A 24319-nucleotide genomic window follows, 5' to 3' on the forward strand; every position below is an offset into this window, starting at 1 on the left:
AATTTTTCATTATTGTGCATTTATTCCAGAGGTTTAAATAACTTTAGAGTTGTAGTAAAATGTAAATTACTTTATAATTCAATAAGGAATTATCTGTTGCACATTGAAATCTTTTTGAAGAATTCTCTATCAGTACCTATCTACATCAAGTGACACCTATATAGATATCTATATTAAGTAATATATAATTAAAACGCTACCTGTTTTTCAATTTTCTTAAAATGATTTACTGTACATAAATTCTCACATCCAACTTAGTAACTTTAGTGAGTCACATCTGGATTTTTATTTTCTATGTATAATGAACTCAGCATGCCCTTTTCCCTTTAAAATGCCATGATATGACACCTTTATAGTTCTGTGATGATTATACGGTATTTGTTACTGTTTAGGAACAACAATCTCAAATGACTTTTATACTGAAATAAGTTAAGACACTTGATTATTTTTTTTTTGTTCTTTTACTTCAACTGTAATTTTAGTTCCAGAGAAGGAAGTGTTGTCTGAAATATTTGGACAAGTTTTTCTTTTTCTTTTACTCCAGGAAGATCACTTAAGAACAAATACTTGAGGTTTCTGCAAATAGAGAAAGAAAAGAAATTCACTTCAATTTGACCTTACTCATATAGCATTAAAAGTAAACTTGACTGACTTAGGAAGGTTTGCAGACAGACTATATTTATGTTACCCTGGCTCTTTAAACTGACTGCTGGAGCAGTACTCACACAGCACTATAAATGAAATTCATGCTAGGAACTAAGCCAAGCTTTGCAAAGTTTAGTCGTTCTGAATTACGTCAATATTTCCAGCTGAATCTACTTTCCAAATACTATATGTAGATTATGGCATAAATTGCTTTGCATGTGAAATATAAGATTGAATCTTAATCCAAAACAGGAAAAAATTAGGAAGTTTCTTAAAGGAACTCAATATTTTCTATTAGAAGATGAAGCCTCGAAGCCTCAACAGACGTGAAAGATAACCAACCCAGTACTTCTGGTTCCAATGTTTAAAACTTCTCAAGCTTCCTGGAACCCTGAGGTTATTGGAAGGTGCATTACATATTAAAGCAGAAACACAGTAATGATTCAAAACCTAACAACGGAGCTCTAAAATAGGGATTTGATGAACAAATATACATTCTCTCTTCATCACTCTGATAAGACTCAGAATTCTGCAATTTGAGAATGAAAACTTCCTTACTAGTATTACCTGCTTTTACATTTGAAGTTGGGTGACTGCTATTGCAGTGGGACTGGTTGGCGGTAGAAGTGAACAGAAAACAGCTTCTTGACTAATGGATGCATGCTTTTAAAATGTAGTATGGGATCAGACAGTGTCCTAGGCTTCTTGACTAACAGATGCATGCTTTTAAAATGTAGTATAGGATCAGACAGTGTCCTAGGCTCCAGGGACAGAAAGTTGACTATTTCAAGGTTTTTGCTTTTATGAAACTTAATTATAGAATTAAATGCTGATCAGCATATGCCAAATGTCTTAAGAATACCAAGAACATGGGGGAAATTTCTTTAAAAGATGGAGAGGAACAATAGTAGCTAATGCTTATGGAGAGCTAATAGTGGCAGGCACAATGCTATTGCGTAGATTTTTTTTTATGTAAATTTAATTTTTATAAAGCATACTCCCTTAAAATACAATATTACCTTAATATATTCAGGTTGATAATTTTAACTGTTTTAAGGATTGTAGATGAAAACGAATTCATTTTCTTATGGTTTTCAAAACTAAAAAAAATGAATAAATAAAAGATACCATCCCTCAATTGTTTCAAATCCTGATTATTTACCTTAACATCATTATCAGTTTCCACTTTGGCTTTGACCACCTACCTTAAGTGATGCAAAGCAATGATGCCTTTGTCTGTGATATTCCCACAGGAAATTATTTCCATTTCCAATATGCTTCTTTGTAAATTTTCAATTCGACTAAGCCTCTCCAAACACTCGTCCTCGACATAATGACACTTGCACAGCTTTATTTTTTGAACATGCTCTAGGCCCTCTGTGGGGGGAAAAGTGCAATTTAACAATCTGTTTTAACCTTATGCTGAAGAACTGTCCTGGTTTGCCTGGGGCCTGCCTGGTTTTTTGTTTTTTGTTTTACAGGGACAGGCACCAGGAAACGAACCTGGGTCTCCAGCGTGGCAGGCAAAAAGTCTGTCTGCTGAGCCACTGTGGCCTGCCCTGGGGCCGCCTGGTTTTAACACCAAAGTTCCATGACCTGGAGGAACCTCTCAGTCCCAGGAAAACTCAGACCACCAGCCACCCTGTTAACCACACAGAGCATTCACGGTAAAGGCTGTGGTAATGAGCTGCATATCAAAGCATCCTGCAATCAGATGTTCATGCACTGGAGGAAAACATGCCCACCTAGGGAGAAGCTGCGTGGACACAATGATTTCTGCATTAGTGAGGGTTTCTCGGTGGTAGAAGTCTGACAGCAATAACAAAGGCCTTGAATTTGAAGTCAGGCTACAGAATAAAGGCATGTACGGACAAGCTTAGAAAAGGGTTATGGTTTGAACTGTATCCCTCCAAAAGAGATGTCGAAATCTTAGCCCCCAGTACCTATGAATTTGACCTTTTTTGGAAATAGGGTCTTTACAGATATAATCAAGTTAAAATGAGTTCACACTGGGTTAAGGTGAATCCTAAACCCAATGACTGGTGTTCTTACAAGAAGGCCACGTGAATCTAGAGACAGACACGGAGAGAGGGGAGTGTGCCATTTGGCATCAGAGGCAGAGACTGGAGGGATATGTTTGCAAGCCAAGAAATGCCAAGGATTGCCAGCAACCGCACAGAGCTAGGAGAGAGGCGTGGAACCTGCATGCCTCTTAGAGCCTCCGAGGGCGCACAGCCCTCCCGCCAGACTTCCAGCCTGCCAAAATGTGAGGGAATGCATTACCGTGGCTTCAAGCACCCAGTCTGTGGTGCTTTGTTACAGCAGTCCCAGAAAGCTAACATATGAGGGGAGGAAGGAGAGGAAGTGTTTGTAACCTCCCTTTAATGTGAAAATGAATATCAAGCACAGGAAGAAACAAACTGGAGTGTACTGAAGTGGTCAAAAAGGGACACAGCTATGACCGTGACAGTGAGTCAACGGAGAACGTGGTCCCGGGAGGCCCGCTGCATCTCTCGGAGGTAAAGTGGAAGTGGCCTTTACCCATGTGGTCAAATCCGATGCTCATGATACAAGAGTTGGTGGCGTCAATCGCTTGGATCTTGTACTTGTGCAGTGGGCCCGTGGGGAGGAGGTTGTAGTCCTCCTGCCACTTCTCCTGGCCGTGGTAGCGCAGCGTGGCCCCACAACGCAGCAGCCACTCTGAGGCCGCCCGGTCGGGGCCGACAGCCCTGATGCGCTCATGATCCACCCTGGCGGCAAGAGAGCAAAGCTGGTCTGCACTTACTAGATTCATCAGCCCCAACATAAACACAGAGCACTCAACATTTCATTTCAGATGCCTGAGGGTCATAAGCGTATTAGTGATATCCACGCAAAAAAGAAGGTACGTTAGCTCTATCTGCTACTGCTTTTTGTTTTGTTTTCAAGTGAGCTCTGTCGAGGTACGTTATCTTCCCATAAGATGATGAGGCAGGACTGAGTCTTCCTGGGCTCCTGTGAGGCACAGTCCTGACACCAGAAGGCGTCCAGCAACTACGTACTGAATGAACGACAACTGGTTATCTCCTGATTAATAACGAAAGACTTAAAAAGGGAATAATTTTGAACCTATGTTCAAATTAACCTCTTCAAGTGATATTTATGAATTTCCACATATGCCTTTTTCTCTAGTTAGTGGTCATAATGCTAAATTAAGCAATGAGGGGAAGCTGAGTTTCATCGGTCTCAGATACTCCTAAGCATGTTGCCTACTACTTTTTTAAAAATTTGAATTGGCTTACAGATATTCAAAAGGCTACCTATATTCCTTAAGAAGCCATAGAATAAAATATCTTAAAATTACATTTATTGAAATTTCCTCATTGTAAATGTAACAAATATTCATTGTATAAAACTTGAAAAGTGTCAAAAAAGACAAATAAGAAAAGTAGAATCACTGAAATCTTGCAAACCCAGACAGCCACAGCTAATATTTTAGAATCTATTTTTCAGGTCTTTTATCCCTGTTTGTGTGTATGTCTTGTTTGTTTTTAAACAAGATTAGGATCATACTGCACATATTGCTTCAAAAACATTTGAAATACAAGAGATAACGAGCTACTGGGAACTCATCTGGCTGTAACAGTCCCCACATTTCTTCCCTCTAGTTAGCATAACTTACTTATTAAACACTGCGTTCAACCAGCCCCAGAAGCATCTGGAGTCACATGACCACGGGAGCTTCTTGAAGTTTAAGCCGTACAACTGCTGAGCAAGTTTTCCAAACAGCATCATTTGATCTAGACACACAAAACAGCACTTATATTAGATCAGCAGCTGGCAACCAGAGTCCCATACAAATAGTAACTTACTTTACATCTTTAGTCAATGCTTTTGTGCTGATAAAGCTGATGACTCACTTGCACTCAACAATTACTGAGCTAGTCAGATCCTGTCTCTGGTTCTCAGTTTCTTTGGCTGCCAAAACAAGGAGTTGGACTGGATGGTCTCTAAGGTTCCTTCCAGCCTTAACATTAAATCTCATTGTTCAGCTGTCACTCAGTTCCAGCCTGTGTGCAGTTTGCCATCTTGTGTCCGTTCAGACAATACAACTATAAATTTGCTAAAACCAGTTCCACTCCCAATCTACATTTCCACTATCAGAATAACAAACTAAAATCACCTAGGGAGCAGTGTGTCAAGGGCTGCTCCATTCTTGAACTTTTTCCTCTCTCTCGCCTGCCACAAAGCTGCATGCCATAATCATAGAAGACTACAGCAAATGAACTCTTCCCCAAATCTAATTAATACCTTTAGCTGATCTCTAAACATCATCTCGATTTAGAAAATGTTTTATGAACACCTACTGTAAGCAAGCACTCTGCTTAGCTCTGCAGTGGTACTGATATGAGCAAACTATAGTTCAGATCTTAAGACACTTATATCCAGGAAGAGAGATGAGACATGAAAACACACCTAATGACTAGGCTGCAAGAAGTGTCACCAGAACAGTGCAAGCAAAGAATTGTGTAAGGGCAGCTGGGAAAGACTGGGCAAGTAACTTCACCTCTCTGACCCTTGGTTTTCTCATTTGTAAAAACAGATGATTTCCTCAGATTGTTCCTAGCTCTAAAAATCTATGTGCTGAGAAGATTTTTGAACTGGGTCTCAATCTGATTTATTGCAACTCATATTTCTCTACTTGTGTGTCAGGTGTGTGTATGTATGCTTTCAAGGAGCTGAAAATCTAGTGCAGGAAGGAGTGGGCTAAAATAAGTTATTGAGTAGTCAGAATCTGATAAATGCCTCCAAAGAGTTACAAATAAGGACAGAGGATTTTAGCCCACAAAGATGTCAGGCAAGGGTATTTCAGATTATGAGCTGTGGTGGGAAAGTTTAAGCCATGTTGTAGTTTGGTTTGGTTAGAACATGGGGTTCATGAGAAAAGCAGCTGATGATCTGCATAGTCAGGGCGTGAAGGGTCGCACATGCTCAGCCAGGGAATTGGACTCTATTCTGCAGGGAGTTGGGAGTCACTGAGATTAAAACAGCCTTGGCGCCGTTACAACTACAATTTTGGGATTGTTACTCAGAAAGTAGCGTTAGGACCAAGAGTCAATAGAATGGGTTAAACGGCCAACAGGGGCTTGAACTACATGTAGCCATAAAAAGGGGCTGAGTGGGGAGGATGGGCATGCCATTTGAGTTAGGTATCACATGCTTAGAAAGTGAGAAGTAGGGGTGAGTGTCAGAGGAACTGAAGATGACACGAAGAGTTTGGTCCTGGATCACTGGTAGAAACCATTAACAGAAATCAAGCAGGAGGGCAGGGTTATCAGTTCAATTTTTCATATTCTGCATGTGAAGTGTTGGCGGGACTTCTAAGTGGAGATGACCAACCAGTGACTGGAATCAGAGCCACAAAATGTATAAGCTGGAAGGGACCCAGATCACCTACACCAAACCTCTTATGCGGTAGAAATTGAAGCCCGGATAATAAGTAACTTACCAACACCCTAAATCCTATCTGAAACAAGGTAGGGTATTAATAAATGCATTTGTTTAAAGGGACTTCCCCAATTTTCATGGCTAATTAGTGGCCACACTGAAACTTGAGCCCAGTTCTCTCTTCTGCCAGTTCAGGACTCTTTCTTAAATTACTGGATGGCTCTAGAGCTCAGGAGAATGATGAGAATTAGGAAGAGTAACAACGAATGGCAGCCACCCTAGATGTGAGAGGAAGTGACTGGGGATGCTGAGGTGTGGAAGAGTGAAAGACGAGGCCTGAGGACGGAACCCTGGGATCACCCACCCCGACTCTCTTCATCCCTTCAGCACTGCAAACTTCTCCTCCTGCTACCTCCTCTGACACTCTCAACCCTTCCCAACTTTTCCCTAACACTCTCTCCACCTGCACTCACTGCTAATAACTCCAGACATTGCTAACCTCATTTACAGTCGGAGGTTTCCTCCGACTCACACTATTCTCTCTTAACTTCCCTCTCAGTCCTGTCTGTGGAAATCTTACCCATCCTCAAAACCCCACTCAAAGGCCATCACCATTCATTCATTCATTTACTCACTCACTCAAGAGATATTTATTGAATATCTGCTACCTTAGTGCAGGAATTACAATGGTAAAGCAACAGACAAAACAAGGAGGAGAAATTCAAAAGGGCGTGGTTTCTTTCCTCATAGAATGTATATCTAAAGAAGAAGACAGACCGATAACAGCAGCGTGGTATCTGAGAGGTACGAACAAGTGCTTCGAGAGCCTTAGAAGGGAGTGAGAAGGCGTCACACTGGAGGTCCCTGCTTTATTTTGGCATGGGCAGGCACCGGGGGTCGAAGCCGCGTCTCCGTCATGGCAGGCGAGGACTCTGCCAGAGCCACCGTGGCCCGCCCTGGAGGTGACTTTTGAGGTGGGTCTTGAAGGATGATTAAGACTTTCAGGTTAGGAAGAAAATGAAAAAGTATGCAGAGTAAAAGGAAAAATAAGGATCACAGTTTATTTATTTCCATTTTTTTCTCATCACCTAGAACAGTGCCATCCCCCAAAGCAAGAATTTAATAAATATTTATTAATTAATAGTCTTTAGTGGTTAAAATATTTCCATGAAGAAAGGTAAAACCAGAAGAACTGTTATTAAGCAGGTAAATTAGAAAACTTTGTGAAATTTGAAATACTATGACTTGATTCATTGTGGCCTATCTTTTATTCTGTTTAAGGAGAGGCAAATTTACTTCAGCTGTGATCCTTAAAATCGCTAGATGTATTTAAACTAATTTAAACATGAAAATTAAATTTCTATTTGTCAATAAGGGTACAAAATAAATTGCTGAGTTTTTACCTTCTCAACTGCTACTTTGCTAACTGATGTTTGGGAATTATTCTTCCTTGATCTAAGCAGTTACCTCTGTGCCTACTTTCCAGGACTGCAGGCCCTCTACTGGCAAGTCAGTGAATTTAGCTCAAATGAATTGAAAGTGAAAAGTTTTGAAATAACTTCTAATTGCTGCAATATACATACTCCAAGAAATTAACATTTAAAAAAAAAATGAAACACAACCAAACCTTCTGTCAGAATATGGCTTAGATCCACCAGTTTGTAACAGATGTTTCTGAAATGCAATTTTGTTTGTGACTTTGAGGAGGCCAGATCTCTACTGTGTTACTCAAAATAGGATAATGCACAGGTGTTTTCTGAGTAGGTTTGATTCAGAGTTTTCCTGTTTGTATACAAATAATTAATTTTTAAAGTAGAAGTTCTGACTTACATATTAAATGCAGTTATTTAGAGTGATGGCTAAGAAAAAGCAGGTGACATTTAAATTTGGTGGTTATCAAAAAAAGATTGAACTAGTGTACTAGTTCACAAGGATGGTAAAATATGGAGAGAGGGCTGGAGTGGCATCAGAAAAAGAGAGGGTTTTTTTTTTCCAAATTACAACCCCATCCCGCAAATCACACACCATTGAGACCGGTTTTAACCCTGAGCTGTGCAGAGCCTGTACACTGAAATGGGCCAACACAGCAATTCAGTAAGAGTTGGACGCTGAGGTCTCAAAAGCCAGTCCTAGCCCAAGGTCATGGGGCACTCACTGAACCAAGTTCTCATAAATTCTACATCTGCGTAGATGTAGAGTTTATGAGAATTCTACGATGAATTCTCAGGCGAGGGTGGTGCCATCTAGCCACAAGAAAGTACAGGTGGACTCTTGACTTGAGCTACTTAATTGAAACAACTAATGTGTAAGTTGGGATGGATGGGGAGTGGAAGGAACGGGAGTCAAGCAGAGAAAATTTTATAAAAACAGCATGTGCATTATGAGTTTTTTTTACCCTTGTTAAACTGAGAAACCCTCCCCTCAAATCACACAGTAATGAAGAAACCCACTACCATGGGCCCAGCTGCCCCATGAAAGTTTGACCACAATCCTTCAAGATGCATAATACTATATACATTCAGCCTAGTAACAAATCAACTACATCCTCTGCAAACTAAATCTCCACTACACACCTATCAGACTGTCAAAATAAAAAATAGTGACAACATCAAATGCTGGAGAGGATGAGGGGAAACTGGATAACTCATACATTGCTGGTGGGATTTTAACATGTAACAGCCACTCTGGAAAAAGTATATGGTGGTTTCTTACAAAACTAAGCATGTATTGAGCATTTGCTGCACTTGCTGAGCATTCATCTCAGAGAAATAAAAATTTAAACTCACACAAAAACCTGTACATGAATGAACAGTAGTTTAAGTCGTAATAGTTAAACCCTAAAACAACCCAGATGTCCTTCAACAACTGTACCTCACCAAGTAATACTGATCAGCAATAAAAAGGAATGAAACTATTGATACACTCAACCACCAAGATGACTCTCCAGAGAATTATTCTGAGTGAACAAAAGCCAAAAGGTTATGTACTGTTAGATGCCATTTATTTAATACCCTGAAATGAAACATTGTAGAAAGGAAGCACTGGGGAGGGGCCCTCAGGGGGAGGCGGGGGTGTGCTTATAAAACGGCAACTTCCAGAATCCTTGTAGCCATGTAACTGTGCTGTACTTTACTGTGATGGCGGAGACACAAACTTACACATATAATAAAAATTGTGAAAAACTAAATGTACTAGTGAGTACAAGTTAAACTTGGAAAATCTAAATAAGATCAAGGTCAATACCCTGACTGTGATACTGCACTAAAGCATGATGTTATCACGGGGGAGACTGGGGGAGTCTACAGTTGTCTCAAAATAAGTTTAACTTTAAAAATAACCATCTATTTTTCCATTGGTGAGGGAACGGCAAGCAGCTTTCTATACTGTGTTTTCATAAATAAGGCAAAAGTTGCACAATTGCCTGGGTAGAGAACCACTTTCAAAATAATAAAGGCCATCATTTGCCGAGGCTTCCCTAAACACCTGGTCCAAGGTATGTGGTTAAACACTGGCCAAGACTTCTCCCATGTAACCTGGTCAATATCCCCGTGATGGAGACACTGTTACCTCTACTACGAGCCCACAGAAGAGGGGCTGAGGTACAGAGGTGGACAACTTCCCCAAGTCACCTGACTAATGAGGAGAACAAAGAGTCAGACAAGTAAAGTCTTTCCTGCAATACAGTTACAGGTATACCTGGTTTTACTGCACTTTGCAGATACTGTTTTTTCTCTTTTTTACAAATTGAAGGTTTGTGGCAACCCTACACCAAGTCTATCAGCATCATTTTCTCATCAGCATATGCTCACTTTGTGTCTGTGTCATGTTTTGGTAATTCTCACGTTATTTCAAACTTTTTCATCATTGGTAAGCGTGTTAAAGTGATCTGTTACCAGTGACCTTTGATATTTCTACTGGAATTGTTTTGGGATGACATGAATCATGTCCAAATAAGATGGCAAACTTAACTGATAAATACTGTCTGTTCTGACTGTTCCCCAAATGAGCTGCACCCTGTTTCTTCCCCTGTCTTTGGACAGGGAGACACAACAATAATGAAATTAGGCCAATTAGTAACCCTAAAAAGGCCCTGACGTGTTCAAGTGAAGAGTTGCACATCTCTCACTTTAAATCAAAAGCCAGAAATGATTAAGCTTAGTGAGGAAGGCATGTCAAAAGCTGAGCAAGGCTGAAAGCTAGGCCAGTTGTACCAGTTAGCCATGTTGTGAATCAACAGAAAAGTTCCTGAAGGAAATTAGAAGTATTACTCCAGTGAACAGACAAATGATAAAAAGTCCAAACCACCGTATTGCTGATATGAAGGTGTTAGTGGTCTGGACAGTTCAAACAAGCCACAGCATTGTCTCAAGCCAAGGCCTAATCTAGAGCAAGGTGCAAATTCTCTCCAATTCTGTGAAAGCGAAGAGCAGTAAAGATGCTTCAGAAGAAATGTGAGGCTAGCAGAGGTTGGTTCATAAGCTTAGCTGTCTCCGTAACATCAAAGTGCAAGACCTGGTTTCAAGGCTTCAAAGGACAGGCTGACCCTTTTGTCAGGGGCTAATGCAGCTGGTGACTTTAAATTAAAGCCAATATTCATTTACTATTGTGAAGATCCTAAGGCCCTTAAAAATTAGGCTAAATCAACTCTGCCTGTGTCATACAAATGGAGCAACAAAGTATGGATGACAGTACATCTGTTTATAACATGGTATACTATTTTCACTGTTGAGATGACTTCAGAAAAAAAGACTCCTGTCAAAATAAGCATTGCTCACTGACAATGCACCTGGTCACCCATGAGCTCTGCTGGAGGTGTACAACGAGATCAATGTTGTTTATACGCCCGCTAACAAATCACCCATTCTGCAGCCCAGGAATCAAAGAGCCTTTTTGACTTCCCAGGCTTATTATTGAAGAAATACATTTTAAAAGGCTATAGCTGCCAGAGGCAGTGATTCCTCCAACGGATCTGGGCAAGGTAAACTGACAGCCTTCTGGAAAGGATTCACCAGTCTAGTTGCCTTTAAGAACCTCTGTGATTCTTGGGAGGTGGTCAAAACATCAACACGGGAAGTCGGAAGAAGTTGATTCCAATCCTCACAGATGAGTGTGAAGTGTTCAAGATTTCAGTGGAGGAAGTAACTGCAAATGTGGTAGACAGAGCAAGAGATTAGAAGTGGAGCCTGTCCATCTGGCTGAACTGCTGCAAGCTCATGATAAAACTTTAATGGATGAGGAGTTGCTCTTTATGGATGAGCCAAGAAAATTATTTCTTGAGATGGATTCTACTCTTGGTTAAGATGCTGTGAACATTGTTGAAATGACAACAGAGGATTTAGAATATTACATAAACTTAGTTGATGAAGCAGCAACAGCGTTTGTGAGGATTGGGTCCAATTTAGATTTTCTACTGTGGGGGAAAATGCTAACAGCATCCTATACTACACAGACGTCTTTCATGAAAGGATCCCTATGGCAAACCTCATTGTTGTCTCATTTTAAGAAACTGCCACAGCCACCCCAACCTTTGTAAGCCCCACCCCGATCAGTCCGCAGCCTTCAACCTCAGGTAGGACCCTCCACCAAGAAAAAATGATGCCTCAATGAAGGCTCAGATGATGGCCAACATTTTTTAGGAATATAAAGTATTTTTTTCCCTAAAAAAATATGCTATACTGTATATAAACATACTATACAGTATAGTATAAACATAACTTTACATGCACTGGAAAACCAAAACATTTGTGTGATTCACTTAATTGCCTCGCTGTAAAACAAAGCTGACAATGTCAGCTGCTCCCTTCAGCTGTCCTGACCTTAAAATTTAAAAACTGTCCCCAAGCACAGAAACCAGCTAGGGGTGAAACAGCTGGACGGCGGTACAGAGCATCCACCTCACAAGGTTGGGTCTGTCCTGCAAGAACTCAGCCCATCTAGCTCCTTGCAAAGAGAGCAGGAGTGAAGACAGGCGCGCGGCGGAGCAGCCAGCCCAGACCTTCAGCCGGATCTCGACCAGCACTGAAGAAGAGGACCCAGGGCCTGAGGAAGGAAGAGGCCAGCTGTCCGGAGCTGCCGGTACGCTAGCGCCCAGCTGGGTACAGGGTGGGCGACCTTTACAGGGAGAACAGATGAATGGGCGACCCCACCGGGGTCCCCACGAAGGAAGCCCGTTTCAGGGTGTCAGGAATGGGGGTGACCAAGAAGCTGCTCCCTGCGGAGAGAGCGCCAGGCCCAGGGACGGCACGCCGCAGTGGACAGCGTCCGAGGGGCCGAGCGGGAGACGCAGGTGCGCGGCCCACGCAGGGCCTGCTGGGCCCGCCCGGACAGGACTCTCCACGCAGCGCACGGCCCGACTCCTCCCGCGGCCCCGAGGCTGCCAGGCGGCGGCGGTCAAAACCCCCGATGGGAGGCGGGAGACCGCTGAGCGCGCACCCGCAAGGGCCGGCTTTTGCCGGGCAGGGGCCCAGCTCCTCTACTCACAGCGTCAGACCGAGGGGGCGAGGAGCGACCCCGCGACTACCGCAGCGCCCACCCGCCCTTCGCCCTCAGCCGCGCGCGTCCGTGGGCCGCCGCCGGCCGCTCCCACGTGTGGCAAAGGCCCGCGCCTCATTGGTCGCCGGCCGCTCCCACGTGTGGCAAGGCCCACGCCTCATTGGCTGCCGGCCGCGCCCACGTGTGGCAAAGGCGCGCGTCCGTGGCCGCCGCCGGCCACGCCCACATGTGGCAAAGGCGAAAGGTTCATTGGCCGCCGGCGGACACTCCCACGTGCGGCAAAGGCGCGCGCCTTATTGGCCGCGGTGTGGGTGCGGGCGGGACTTACGCACGCCGCGACTCGGGCCGAGCGAGGCTCACGCTGCGGGCTGTGGTGGCCCAAGCAGCCGAGGGGATGGCGGCGATGGTGCCGAGACTATGCCACGTGAGTGGCGCCTGCGGGTGGGCCCGTGGGGGCCTCCCCGCGGGCTTCCCTGGGGTTTGCGGGCCGGCGCGGGGGAGGCCCTGGCCGCTGAACGTGAGCTCCCGCTGTGGCCGCCGTGCCAGCACCAGGTGAGTGGCGGCCGGCCCGCCTTCGCCTCTGCGCGGCCGCGGGGCTCAGAGGCGGCCGTGCCGGTCCGACGCCTCAGCGTTTCCTTCCCTGCCCCGGGGATGAGAGAAGAGCGGGGTCCTGTGGAGGCCAGCCTCCCCCGTGGGTCCCGGTGCCTGTGTCTGCGGCCGGAGGGAAGGAGTGAGGCGGCCGGCCGCGGCCGGGTGAGGGCTCCCTGGGCGCAGGGCCTCGTCTGTCCCGTAGGTGGGTCTTTTGGGGCGTTCGGTGCCCCAGCGCGCTGCTGTGTGGCCGGGAGCCCGAGGCCGCCTCGGACCGGCGCCCCTGGAGGTTGCTCGTCCGCTAAACGCAGCCTGCCGCGTCCGGGCCCTGTGGCTCCAAGTTGGAGGTCACGTCGGAAAGCCTGTCCGCTGCGGAGGAAACAGTTTGCGAAGGCTCCGACGCTGGACGTGTGTTTCCAGGACTAGGAAGCGGGCAGCTTGAGTGTGGCCGGAACTCTCGTGGACCGGACGTCGTGTGGAGTGAGGCCCGAGGGGGGCGACGTCCAGCAGCGTTCTTACCTTATTTTTACCTAGCAGTGGGTTTTGTTCTGAAAGCCGTGGGAAGGTTTTGTTGCTCGCGTGGGCGCACCGGGAAGCGACCCCGGGTCTCCGGCGTGGCGGGCGAGACTCTGCCCGCGCCCCGTGGCCGGTCCGCGCGGGAAGGTTTTGAAGGGTTTTAGGAAGGAGCTTAAATGTCGGTGTCTGCAAAGGGGACCGGCTGCGGGGTGTCGGTGAAGCGGACGGGGCTGCAGTGGGACGGTGGTAGTGGGGTTTGCGGTTGATTCTGGGATATGTAGACAGTTGTCTTGCAAAGCTTAGGAAAAGAACGGTTAATGAAGGTTTGGTTTTTACTTTTCATTTGAAATTAAAGCCACGGGAATTTGTAGAATTGCTGCAAATAGGTCAGACTACCCTTCACTCAGGTTCCCTTACCTAACTACAGTACAGTGTGGTTGTATACTGAAGTGGTGCGGCTCACAGACCTGTCACGTTTCTCCAGTCATACATGCACTTACCTGTGTGTGTGTGTGTGTGTAGTTCTGTGCAATTTAATCTTACATGTGGATTTGTGAAACTGCTCCCACACTTGAGATACAGAAATGCTCCGTCTCCCCAAAGGTACCACTTACCCACCTCCCCTTTGTACATGCTCCATCTCTCTATCCTCCCTAGCCCTTAGCAACCACTGATATGGTCCTCATCTCTATAGTTTTGTCATTTTTAGTATGTTATATGAGGGAATCACCCAGGAGGTAACCTTTCGTGTAGCATAATGCCCTTTAAATCCATCCAAGGGGTCACTGTATCAATAGAGCATTCCTTTCTATTGCTTGGTGGTATTCCCCGGTGTTGATGTATCATAGTTTAGCTGTTCACTCATTGACGGACATTTGGGTTGTTTCCACTTTTTTTTACTATTATGAATAAAGCTCCTATGAACGTTCATGTATAGGTTTTTGTGTGAATGTGAGTTTTCTCTGGGATAAATGTCCAGGAGTCCAGTTGGCTGTGTCACATAGTGAGCACGTGTTTAATATTTTAAGAAACTGCCTCACTCTCCTCCAGAGGGACTGTACCACTTTACATTCCCGTCAGCAGTGGATGAGTGATCCAGTTCTCCTCAACCAATCCAGCGTTTATCACTTTTTAAATATTAGCTATTCTGATAAGTGTATGGTAATATATCATTGTGATTTCTTCATTTGCATTTCCCTAATGGCTAATGATATTGAACATCTTTTCATGTGCTTACTTGCTATCCATGTAACTTCTTTAGTAAAATATCTGTTCATATTTTTTAACCATTTTTAATAGACTGTTTTGAGATTTCTTTATATAAATTCTGAATATGAATACTTTGTCCAGTATGTAATTTGATGTATTTTCTCCCAATATATTAGTTGTCTTTTTGTCCTTTTAATGGGGTCTTTTGCAGACAAAAGATTTTAATTTTGATGAATTCAGGTTTATCAAATTTTTTTCTTTTAGGAATTATGGTTTTAGTATCAACTCTTCACCTACCCCTAGGAATTATGGTTTTAGTATCAACTCTTCACCTACCCCTAGGTCCCAAAGGTTTTCTCCTATGTTTTCTTCTGAAAGTTTTGTATAAATATTTGGCAGTGTAAGAAATTTATTGTTATTTTGTTGTTATGATAGCCATATTGTAGATGTGTTTGAAGAGACCTTTTAGTGATAACATGTTGAAATATTTACAGGTAAAATAATGTGATTTGGGGATTTGCATCAAACTAATAAAGGAAGGATGAAGCATTTGGGGTAGAGATGAAGCAAGATCGGCCATGAATTGTTCATTGTTGAAGTGAAGTGATCGGTATTTGGGGGTTCATTGTACTATTGTGTGTACTTTTGTGTATGTTTGAACTTTTCTGTAATAAAAGTTTTTTAAAAAGATGTTTGTTAAACCCTTTGTTGTTGTTGATTTGAGATTGAATAGTGACGCAAGATGCTCCCCTTGAGCATCCATGACTAACTTGACCTGTGATTGTCAGTTAGAAATTCCTTTCCCCATAGGGGATGCTTGGGAGTTTGTGAAAAATATTCCAATGGATGATGAAGTGCAGGGTCACTGTACAGAACAATGAATAATTCTCCAGGTTTGGGAGGTAGGAGGGAGGGGTGCCTTGGGCTTGTGTAGTTGGAAAAGCATATTCAGTACTGCATTTTAATGTTTCAAAATTAATAAGTTTATTGATAGGTGTAAGAAAATATACAAATACAAGAGCTAGGTAAACTTGACTAGAAGGTTGTCCCAAAGCAGTGACTCTTGGTGGAAGGATTACATCACCAAAAGGTTTTATACTTTATTTATCAAAAGACAACAAGGGTGAGAAACACTATAAAAGACCATCCCTGCAAAGTATGAATGTCATGCCACCTTTTTCAGAAAAGTTCGATTTAAAGGCAACACAAAATGTTACGAATAATCTTGAAAGGGAGAAAGTAAAAAAGGGAAACAGTATTAAATTATCTCTTCTAAATACACGTGTGCACATACACCTTTCTCTTGGTCCTGTTTAGTTTATTAGTTGACACAGATATCACCTTGATAGAGAAAAAAGAAAAGTACATAACATATGGCTAAGTCATAAGTATATCAGTATCTTTAAGTGTTTGCAAGTGTTTCGAATACCTACCTCAGTGGTAGATCTTTGAGGTTTCTGAAAACTAGCCTATTTTAAACACTATTATAATTCTTAAAAAAATAGTTTTTTGTTTGTTTGGGTTTTTTAGATTTCATTTAAAACTTTGTTTATTGTAAAAGATAAATAATTGGCGAATAGCTATAATCAGTGTAAGTAATGATAGCGAAGATGAGTGTTTTAATCTAGTGAAATTTATGTGGGCTTTTTTTTTTTTTTTTTTTTTTTTTTTAAAAAAAACTGTTTAAAGCCTTGACCTTCCTTGCGCATTCTGGCCATACTATTAGTCCTTAGTTGACCACTACAAGCATTTGCTAGTAACTACTTTTAGCACGGTGGACCCAGAATCCCATTTTATCTATGCTGCTCTTTTTATACCCTCTCTTCTTAAACGTGGGCAGTGTCCACCATCACACACACACCTTGTTAAGCATGTCATCCAACTGTGTAAAGGTTGCCAATGAGAACTGCCCATTGAGCACCACCAGGAGTCTTCCCAGTCCGGCTTACGAGGCTCATGGCACGGGGAGTGAACTTTATGCATTTATGAGCCCCAAATTAATTAACATGCCAGTTTTGATTTTGGAAGCACCTTGTGTCTTGGTCCCTAAGTTGCCTAGGAGTTGCTTCTGGTTCCAAATATAGCCATAAACAAAGTAACAGATGTAATAAAATAAAATTGGTGCTGCCAATGATTTTGAAAGTGAAACCTCGGATCACATTTCCAAGGAAGGCCTTGAACTCTGAAATTTCCTCACCCTAGTTGTGCTATAAAATCGAGATTTGTTGACCACATGACCACCAGGTCAGTGCTAAAGAGAATCTTTAGCTTTTTATCGCATAGTTAGATAGACCTTACGTGCCCTTTCTGATTCCTTGAATGGTTGTGTAATAAAGTTTGTCATGGCTAAAATTGTGGTTCTTCGCCTATTGCTGGACCACTTATTTCTATAAGGTTCAGTGATCTCACTGACTAGTTCCTCCTCAACAGAAAGAAACAACAGTACCGTCGATTCTTGCATACTAAGTTGTTAGGGACTTAATTTTTAGCCTGTCCTTAAGAATACTCTACTTGAATTTTAAATGAACAGATTGTAGAAAAAGAGTGTGGTGCTTAACACAAAGGACTTACTAGTGTAACTGGCTGTCATGGTTTGAAGGTATATGCACCCCAGAAAAACATATTCTTAAATTTAATCCAATCTTGCGGGTATGAACCCATTGTAAGTAGGACCTTTTTATGAGGTTTGATGAGGTTAGTTCAGTTAAGGAGTAGTCCACGCCAATGAGGATGGGTCTTAACCCAATTACTGGAGTCCTTTATAGGCAGAATGAAAGACAGAGAGAGAAAAAACCACGGAACATGAGAAGCTGAAGGTCAGTGGGATCCAGAAGAGAAGAGGAAGGTGGCCACATGCATTGCCTTGTGACAGAGGTGCCCAGACCAACGATCATGGGCAGCTAACTTGAGAACGCCAGTCTTTGGGATAAAAACATTGCCTCTATTCAAACTTGCTTTGAATTTTTTCCTGGCCTCAAAACGATGAACTAATAAATTCCCATTGTTTAAGCCATGCCGTCGCATGGTATTTGCATGAGCAGCCAAGGAAACTGAAACACCAGACTGAATACTATGAAGTCTTAGAGGATCTTGGGCCACCAGCCACCTGGCCGGCCTACCAGTAGAGTGTACCCAGTTATGATTCTGCTGACCAGCAATGTAATTTTTATGGGTTTGTCCATAAAATTCATAAATTGAAGCCAAAGAGCACAGTCTAATAAATATTTGGTTTTAACAATAACAAATTAATAGTTTAATTGTACATTGATGATGAAAATTATGTATGTGAAGCTTGGTGATGTCTACTGTAAACATACATTACTTTAGAGGTGACTGACTTTCTCTTAAAGCTCTTTTGATGTAGTCATTATTGGTGGCGGAATTGTGGGACTTGCCTCAGCCAGAGCTCTCATCCTGCAGCATCCAGCTCTTTCCATTGGTGTTCTAGAAAAGGAAAAAGATTTAGGTATGTATGTTATCAGTCGTGTTCTTCAGGCTTACCTGAGTGAGCATCTGCTCATTTTGTCATTTCCTCATCTTTTATTTTGCTGAATTTCATTTCATTTTGCTGAGTAACTTTGTTTGGGTTCTCCTGAAAGCAGTCTGAGCAGGGACTTGGGTGTAGATGATTTATTTGAGAGATTAACTCAGGAGGCAGGTCTGAGGGAGTGGGTAGAAGACAAAAAAGGAGGAAAAGTAACATAAAGAGCATATTATTCAGGTTGCTGTTGTGAGTTTGACTCCACTGGGACCTCTCAGTTTCCCAGGATTGTGCTTGATTATCCATCACCTTCTGTCTCTATTGGGTGATGATTGCCTCTAGAGGTTGAGGGCCTCCCCTTCCCATACATGCAAACACATTAGAAAAGGCCCTGGAGTATAAGCTAGAGAGCGACAGTGGTCCCTTGAAATGGTTTGCTGGTAGGGAGAGGTGAGTCTCTGTACACCGAAGCAGAAACCTAAATAAGAGAAGGGCTGGGTTGCGGGGGTAGGTGACTTGAACACCAAAGAAGACTGCTGTAAGAAGTTACCAACTCTTTGACTACGAGCGAGTTTGGGGAGAATTTTAGATAATATGGTCTCTAACAGCTTCAAATATAAATTTGTCCCCTACTTAGGCTTTGTGCGAGTGTTGTACTTTTTCTCACTCCATTTCTCATGTTCTGTAGCTGTTCACCAGACTGGACATAACAGTGGTGTTATACATAGTGGAATTTATTATAAACCAGAATCTCTGAAAGCTAAATTATGTGTAAAAGGTGCAGCGCTCATCTATGAATACTGTAACAAAAAGGGAATTTCCTACAAGCAATGTGGCAAGGTATGACATTTTACTTGGGCCTTAATTTATTTATAACTAACATATTCTTACTTATGTTTGATGTTGAATTTTAAAAAACACTTGGCTTTTTCTTCTTATTGTATCTACGTAATTTGCAAAATCTAATATTAGGGAATAACATTTAAAAAAATGATTGCATGACTAAATCCACGTAATTTTTTTAAATAACAGCTTGTTGAGATACACTTTATGTACCATATAATTCACCATTTTAAAGTACACAGTTCAGATTTTTAGTTGAATTATTATTTAATTTTAGAACATTTTCATCACATCCCCCAAAAGAAACCTCATACTCATTAGCAGTTACTCCCCATTCCTCCCTCCCTCCAAAGCCTGGCAACCCTTAGTCTATTTTCTGTCTCTATGAATTTTCCTATTTTGGACACTTCATACAAATAGAATCATACAAAATGTGGTCTTTAGTGACTGGCTTTTTTTCACTTGGCATAATGTTTTCAAGACTCATCCATGCTGTAGCAAGAATAAGTATTTTGTTCCTTTTTATGGCTGAGTAATATCCTATTATATAGATACTACACTTTATTTATGTATTCATCAGTTGATGGACATTTGGGTTGTTTCCTCTTTTTGGTTGTTATGAATGATGCTGCTATGAATATTTATATACAAATTTTTCCATGGACGTATGTTTTCATTTTTCTTGAGTGTATGTCTAGGAGTGGAATTGACAGGTTATATGGTAACTTTTTCCTCCTTTTAAGGACCTTTTCCAAAGTAGCTGTACCATCTTACATTCCCCCAGCAAGACTGAAGACTCCCTTTTTCCACAACCTCACCATTACCTGTTATTGTCTGTTTTCAATTTTAATCATCTTAATGGATGTAAATGCTATTTCATTGTGCTTTTCATTTGCATTTCCCTAGGGGAACATACATTACCCAGATTAATGATGCTGAGCATCTGTCTTTTCATGAGCTTATTGGCCATTTGTATATTTGATTTTGCAAATATTTTCCCCAATTCTGTAGGTTTTCCTTTCATTCTTGATAATGTCCTTTGAGGCACAAATGTGTTTTAATTTTGATGAAGTCCCATATATCTATTTTCTGTTTTGTTGCTCAGTCTTTGGGAGTAAAGTCTAAGAAACAACTGCCTAACACCAGGTCCTGAAGATGTTTCCCTATGTTTTCTTATACAAATTTTATAGTTTTATACGTATATTAGAGTCTTTGATCCATTTTCAGTTGATTTTTGTATCTGGTGTAAGGAAGGGCTCCACCTTCTTTCTTTTGCCTATGGCTGTCCAGTTTGCCAGCACTCGACTTAGTGAATTTGACGCCCTTGTCAAAGTTCAGTTGGCCACAGTTGTGAGGGTTGCTTTCTGAACTTTCAGTTCAATTCCACTGGTCTGTATGTCTGTCCTTGTTCTAGAATCACTGTTTTGTTTACTCTGTCTTTGTGATAAGTTTTGAAATCAGAATGTGAGTTCTCCAACTTCATTCTTCTTTTTCAGTGTAGCTTAAAAAGGGCACTTACATTTCCAAATTATCTTTATTTTTTAGTTTTTTTTTTAAGAGATATTATATTCAGTATCAGTAAGTTTGTGTGTTTCCAGGAATTTGTCCTTTCATCCAGGTTATCTAATTTGTTGATGTACAGTTGTACATAGTATCCTTTTATAATCCTTTTTATTCTGTGGAGTCAGGAGTAATATTTCCCCTTTCATTTCTGATTTTAGTTATTTGTGTTCTCTCGCGCTGTTTTGTTTGTTAGTCTAGCTAAAAGTTTGTATTTTATTGATTTTTACAAAGAAACAACTTTTGGTTTTGTTGATTCACTTTGTTGTTATTATACACACTATTTAATTTATCTCTGCTCTAATCTTTATTTCCTTCCTTCTTCTTACTTTAGGTTTAGTTTGCTTATCTTTTTCTAGATCTTCCAGTTGTCAGGTTGGGTCTTTTATTTGAGATCATTCCTCTTTTCTAATGTAAACATTTAGGGCTATAACTTTTCCTCTCAGCTCTGCCTTTAATGTATCCTGTAAGTTTTGAAATGTTGTAGTTTCATTTTCATTTGCCTCAAGATATTTCCCAGGAGTGATTTCCTCATTGGTCCATTGGTTGTTTACAAATGCATTGCTTAATTTCCACATATTTTTGAAATTTCTAGTTCTCTACTTTTGATCTCTAGCTTTATTCCCTTGTGATCAGAGAAGATACATTTAAGGATTTTCAATATTTTTTTAGTTTATTGAACCTTGTTTTGTGATCTGACTATGATCTATTCTGGAGAAGGATCCCTGTGCACCAGGGAAGGTGGATTCTCCCATTGTTAGGTGAAGTGTTCTGTATTTATCGGTTAGGTCTGGCTGGTTTAGAGTATTGCTCAAATCTTCAGGTTCCTCACTGATCTTCTTTCTGGATGTTCTGTCCATTTTTGAGAGTGGGTATTGAAATCTCCCACTGTTAATGTCTATTTCTTCCTTCAAATCTGTCAGTATTTGCTCTATATCTTGGGACTCTGCTGTTAGGTGTATATATATTTATAATTTTTATGTCATCTTGTTGAATCGACACCATTATCAGTACCATTTGTACCTAGCACTATTCGTTGGCGATGCTGTTCGTTCTCCATTGAGTGGAGTTGGCTGTTCTCATGAAGGTCAGTTGGCCATGGACAGGTGGGTTTATTTATGAATTCCCACTGCTCTCTGTCTCTGTCCTTACGCCATACCACATCTTTTTGGTCACTGCTCTCTGTCTCTGTCCTTACGCCATACCACTTGTTTTTGGTCACTGTAGATTAGCTGTGAGTTTTGAAATTTGGAAATGTGAGTCCTCCAACTTTGTTCTGTTTTAGGATGGTTTTGGGCCCCTTGCCATTCCAAATGAATTTGATGTTTGACTTTTCTGTTCCTGCAAAAAGGCTGCTGTTTATTTGATTGGGATTGCATTGAATCTGCAGATCACTTTGGGGAGAATTGATACTTATCAGTATTAAGTCTTCCAATTCATGAATATGAGATATCTTTCCATTTATTTGGGTTATTTGGTTTCTTTTTATACTGTTTCTTTATTGATATTCTCTATTGGTTTATACATTATTCTCCTGTTTTCCTTTATTTCCTTGTACGTGGTTTCCTTAATTCTTTGAGTATATTTAAGACAGTTGACTTATATTTGTCAGGTAAGTCCAACTGGACTTACTAAGGATAGTTTCTTCAAATTGTTTCCCCTTTAACTCTGAAATCAGAATCACCCCCTCCCCAGGATTGGTTGGTTACTGAGAATTGCAGTCCTCTGCTTGTATACTGACTTTTCTAAAATGTGTCTTACAAAGACAGTATTCCTTGTCTAGTTGGTCATTGTGATGACTTCTCTGCAGGAGAAGGCATTAGAAAATACTTTCTAATATATTTTATTCCAGGTTATGAGATAGACAGTTTTCTGTTGGGGACAGAAATATTAAAAACTATATATATAATGTTGGGGGCATCCCATTATACTGAACACTGGCTTTCTTTTTTGATGTACTAATATTTGATCATGTTCTTCTGTAGAAATAAGAAGGCTATTCTGTTTTGAAAAAAATTTAAAGACTAAGCAGCTTGTGCTTCTGTTTCCCTCTGGGTTTGAGAGAGAGTAATTATAGTTGTTTATGGCCAAGATTCATGTAGGGATGTGTTAGCAGATGTGTAAATTGAGACTACGTCTCACCTTTTGGAAAGATTTGTCATCACACAGTTTTAGTGGGGGAAGAAAATGAAGTAATGAAGAAAGGGAGAAGTAGACACATTAGGAAAAAAATCAATGTAACGAGTCATGTAATAATTTGTGATTTTCTGTTGACTGTGTTTTTCAAAGTCGATTATTTATTTAATTGTATCCATATTCTTAATCTCTTTTTTGAAGCTTATAGTAGCTGTTGAACAAGAAGAAATTCCTAGGCTTCAGGCCCTGTATGAGCGAGGCCTGCAAAATGGTGTCCCGGGCCTGAGGCTGATCCAGCAGGAGGATATAAAAAAGAAGGAGCCATATTGTAGGGTAAGTGATTCACCCACCCCAACACATGTATTTAAAGGGACATTTTTCATTCACAGCCCAGTCCTGTGACATAGAGGCTGAGGATGAGTGTATCATAAAGAATTGATTTGATATCCTTGTCACAGAAACAGTGAGATGACAGACACAAGAAGACATTACCACAAACGCTGGATACCTGGTTTCTTCTTTTCCTGTGAGAAAATACCGGGATCAGTGGACATAAGCAAAGGCAAGAGGAAGTGTAAGACCACATGGCATGTTTGGAAAGCACTGAGTAGTGACGTTTGGGTGGAGTGTATAGGGAGAGAAGATAGGTGAGACTGGAAAGGAAGGATTGCATCTGTACAGAGGACCTGGCATTCATGTGAACAACTTTTAAGTTTATACAGTAGATATGGGGAGCCCTTGAAAATTTTTGAGGAGGCATAACTAGTTTCTCATCTGTATTTTTGGAAGATTAGGCTAACATGAGTGTGAAGGGTAGATTGTAGATACTTACTTAAAACGTGTAGTGATTTGAAGCTATATGTACCCCCCAAAATATGTTCTTTTTTTTATTTATTGACAAGTCTTCATACATATATGTTCAAAAAGTACATTCTGAAAGTTAATCCGTTCCTGTGGGTGTGGACCCATATAACTAGGATCTGTTGGTGAAACTGCTTAAGTTAAGGTGTAAACCACCTCATTCAGGGCGGTCTTAATCCTCTTACTGGAGTCCTTTATAAAAGGAAATGAAATTCGGACAAGGAGAGAAAAGCTGTGAAAGCAACAAGTAAGCTGAAAGCAAGGAAACTCAGAAGAGAAAGGCTCCACCAGTAGATACTGCCATGTACCTTGCCATGTGACAAAGGGGTCCAGGTGTGCCGTAGCTGGTCTTCAGGAAGAAAGCATCATCTTGATGATGCCTAGATTTGCACATTTTCATGTCTTCAAAATTATAAACTGAAAGCTAGTAAAGCCCCATAATTAAAGGTAATGTATTTCATGGCATCTGCTTTGAGCAGCTTAGCAAACTCAAATAACATGCCATGGAGAAAAGTAGCTCTTTCCTTTTTTTTCATGAGGGAGACATGAATAATCATATAT

General features: G+C 41.4%; 2 protein-coding genes across 10 annotated transcripts in view; one reads left to right on the plus strand and one right to left on the minus strand.

The window, feature by feature from the left end:
- Nucleotides 1-442: 442 nt before the first annotated feature.
- Nucleotides 443-12661, minus strand: DMAC2L (distal membrane arm assembly component 2 like). 3 transcript variants are annotated; one of them, XM_077126799.1, is made up of 6 exons: nucleotides 12553-12655; nucleotides 11104-11214; nucleotides 4307-4424; nucleotides 3187-3395; nucleotides 1851-2022; nucleotides 443-576 (listed from the first exon to the last, which is right to left on the minus strand). In XM_077126799.1, the coding sequence occupies exons 3-6, from the start codon at nucleotides 4417-4419 to the stop codon at nucleotides 462-464; spliced, it is 609 nt and encodes a 202-aa protein (XP_076982914.1). In that variant the 5' UTR covers nucleotides 4420-4424; nucleotides 11104-11214; nucleotides 12553-12655; the 3' UTR covers nucleotides 443-461. The 3 variants fall into 3 exon arrangements, with proteins under 3 accessions (XP_076982914.1, XP_076982913.1, XP_076982912.1); XM_077126798.1 differs by having other exon boundaries at nucleotides 11082-11214; XM_077126797.1 differs by lacking the exon at nucleotides 11104-11214 and having other exon boundaries at nucleotides 12553-12661.
- A 244-nt stretch (nucleotides 12662-12905) lies between these two features.
- Nucleotides 12906-24319, plus strand: part of L2HGDH (L-2-hydroxyglutarate dehydrogenase) — a 103146-nt gene continuing 91732 nt past the window's right edge. For 5 of the 7 annotated variants that reach the window (XM_077126801.1, XM_077126802.1, XM_077126804.1 and 2 more), the window contains exons 1-4: nucleotides 12907-13116; nucleotides 18228-18343; nucleotides 19047-19198; nucleotides 23099-23230. In XM_077126801.1, coding sequence (XP_076982916.1) covers nucleotides 12959-13116; nucleotides 18228-18343; nucleotides 19047-19198; nucleotides 23099-23230 — 558 coding nt within the window. In that variant the 5' untranslated portion in view covers nucleotides 12907-12958. Of the gene's footprint in view, nucleotides 13117-18227; nucleotides 18344-19046; nucleotides 19199-23098; nucleotides 23231-23389; nucleotides 23472-24319 lie in introns of those variants that run through there. The other 2 variants (XM_077126805.1, XM_077126807.1) reach the window with 2 other exon arrangements.

The sequence above is a fragment of the Tamandua tetradactyla genome, chromosome 14 (assembly GCF_023851605.1).
Source record: "Tamandua tetradactyla isolate mTamTet1 chromosome 14, mTamTet1.pri, whole genome shotgun sequence".
Classification (NCBI taxonomy): Eukaryota; Metazoa; Chordata; class Mammalia; order Pilosa; family Myrmecophagidae; genus Tamandua; species Tamandua tetradactyla.